The following is a 2,726-nucleotide window of genomic DNA, read 5'->3' as shown; positions in this document are numbered from 1 at the left end:
TTTAGATCATTTTCAGAATTTTTTGTTTTCTATCTATTGAGAAACAAAGAGAAACTGGAAAATATCGTATAAATTTAAGTTTATTTAATAAAATAAAATTTATATCCATCTGACATTCATAATTTATTTTCACCTCTAGTGATAGATCATAGTTACATAAGAAAAATATGGAAGTTGACTTTATTGTTTTTCAATTATTTAGACCACCGTTCTTCTTTCCTATCTCGTGCTTAAAACCTACGATATTCCTCTCCATCTCTCTATCTCCCTCCCTTCTTTACACAAATACTAACCTATCATCAGATGATAATCAGGTAACACTAATAAACAAACCTCTACATATCAAATCGGAAATGGAAGCTGAAGAGGAGAATAAGGGCAGTATAAGTATGGTCGAGGCTAAGCTGCCTCCTGGGTTTAGATTCCACCCGAGAGACGACGAGCTTGTCTGCGACTACTTAATGAAAAGAAACGTTCGCAGCCGCTATCAACCAGTTGTCTTGATCGAAGTCGATCTCAACAAGTGCGAGCCTTGGGACATTCCTCGTAAGTTCTTAAATACCTTTTTGGTTCTATCTCTCGTTTTCTTAAAGACTAATATAATTTTCCATAACTAATATGAAGATTATATGTGTGCACAAAAGTCTCTCAACTCATCAATCATATATAGTCTAACCATTCGATCGTAGTTAATTAAGCATGTTATAATCCATATTTCTAGTTGCCAACACGATTTGTTGATTGTTTATTCCATATTTCGAATACAAGATCATCATATGTTGATAAACTAACAAAACAAAGAAGAGAAAACGAAGTTCAACTTGCCAGCCACTTGCAGATTAGTAATTTTCTTGCTATTTTTTCGTGAAAAAGACTATCTAGCAGCATAATTATCAATGGCTAATCATACACCTATTCTTTTTTTCTAAAGTATACTAATATTGTATCATTAAGAAAACAAATGATCGTAATCATTTATACGTGTTGAATGCCTATTCGGTGCTTGGTAACTGGGAACCTGGTTAGTTAAGATATGAGGCGGATAGATGGGAATCATTTGGATATTATTGTATACATCATAAAGATAAAGACAATTACGAAAAGACTTCTCATTTCTCCTCATGTCTTATCATAATCTATCCAATAAATATTGAACAAAATACACTTCTTTATTCAATATTAAAACCCAGTAAAGTATGTGAAATGTAAAAGAAAGAGCATTCAACGTCAACATTCTTAAAAAAACAACGATGAAAATATTTAAAATGTAGTTATCAATTGTACAGAATCGGCGAGAGTAGGAGGTAAAGAATGGTATTTTTACAGCCAAAAAGATCGGAAATACGCAACAGGGCAAAGAACAAACCGGGCTACGGCCATCGGTTATTGGAAAGCAACCGGTAAAGATAGAGCAATCCAAAGAAATGGTAGCCTTGTGGGCATGAGAAAGACACTTGTGTTTTACATAGGTCGAGCCCCTAAGGGTCGTAAAACTGATTGGGTCATGCACGAGTTTCGTCTCCAAGGAACTTTTATCCACCACTCTCCCAAGGTAACTTATTATTATATTTACTCGTGTTATATGTTTTGAAATCCATAAACATTCTTTGTTGGGGGTTAGTTTTTAGATTATTTTCTGAATGTAGTTATATGTTTCTTGAATATGAAAATATCAAATTAAGCATGAATCAAGCGTCTAGGGGATGACGTCGCAATCATATTATCCCGTGAATTATGGGAAACGTTTTGACTTTTATCTTTGTTTCGCATTCAACCTGAATGTATTTTAACTTTGAAGGGGTATCGCTGACGATCTTGCAAAATATTTATTTGTGGCTTATCTTACCTAAGATGATCTTTGACTTGGCACAAAATATCTACTCTCAACCATATGATTTTGACATTTTTAATTATTTTATTTTTTAAAAACAATTTGCTTTGTTTTGAGAAAAAAAAACAGGAAGAATGGGTCTTGTGTAGAGCTTTCAACAAGAACAACAATGAAGTCGACAAGGACAACAACATGAGAACCTGCTCTCATGAAACAGCTCCTCCATTAATGGACTCTTACATCAATTTCAATCCTCATCACATCATCAACCAGCAAGTGCCCTGCTTCTCCAATCTGTCACAGAATCAAATCGGTTTGGTCTACAAGAATCCCAACCTGTTGTCTACTAATCCTTCATCTGATCAGATGGTTCTCAAAGCTTTGCTACGTCAGCTCACCAAGAATACCAAAGAATCACAGAGCTATGGAGAAGGAAGCTCAGAGAGCCAGTTGACCGACGTTGGCATACCAAGCCATGATGCTTGGAAATATTGATCACTACCAAGAAATCTATAATCATACATATTATTCACCAAAGCAAACATTTACTCACCCATCTCCTGTAAACATTGTTATACACCATTATGGATTATATAATGACATCACATCAAATAAAATCATAATTTAAAAAATATTTGTAACATAAAACATGAAATTACGTATTTATGTGAACACAGTTAAAACTCCAAAGAGAAACTTATTACAACAAGAAATATCTATTTCAAGAAGAATTGGTCGCGTTAGCGATGCAACTGCGCCCCGTTAGAGATTCCAAAAAACGGCAGATCGTCTTTAGGATCTAAACAAATAACCTCATTCCTGGAAAACAGTTTTTTTTTTGTGTTACATTCTTCGTTGTGTTCTGTTGCCAATTTGCTGATTCCCCCCCCCCCCC

General features: G+C 34.6%; 1 protein-coding gene across 1 annotated transcript; it reads left to right on the top strand.

Moving 5' to 3' along the window:
• Window positions 1–206: 206 nt before the first annotated feature.
• On the top strand, window positions 207–2,432 carry LOC106293262 (NAC domain-containing protein 21/22). The gene is made up of 3 exons (XM_013728918.1): window positions 207–546; window positions 1,287–1,552; window positions 1,961–2,432. The coding sequence occupies exons 1-3, from the start codon at window positions 354–356 to the stop codon at window positions 2,324–2,326; spliced, it is 825 nt and encodes a 274-aa protein (XP_013584372.1). The 5' UTR covers window positions 207–353; the 3' UTR covers window positions 2,327–2,432.
• Window positions 2,433–2,726: the final 294 nt, after the last annotated feature.

The sequence above is a fragment of the Brassica oleracea genome, chromosome C5 (genome assembly GCF_000695525.1).
Source record: "Brassica oleracea var. oleracea cultivar TO1000 chromosome C5, BOL, whole genome shotgun sequence".
Lineage (NCBI taxonomy): Eukaryota > Viridiplantae > Streptophyta > Magnoliopsida > Brassicales > Brassicaceae > Brassica > Brassica oleracea.
This window is presented reverse-complemented; position numbering and strand designations above follow the sequence as displayed.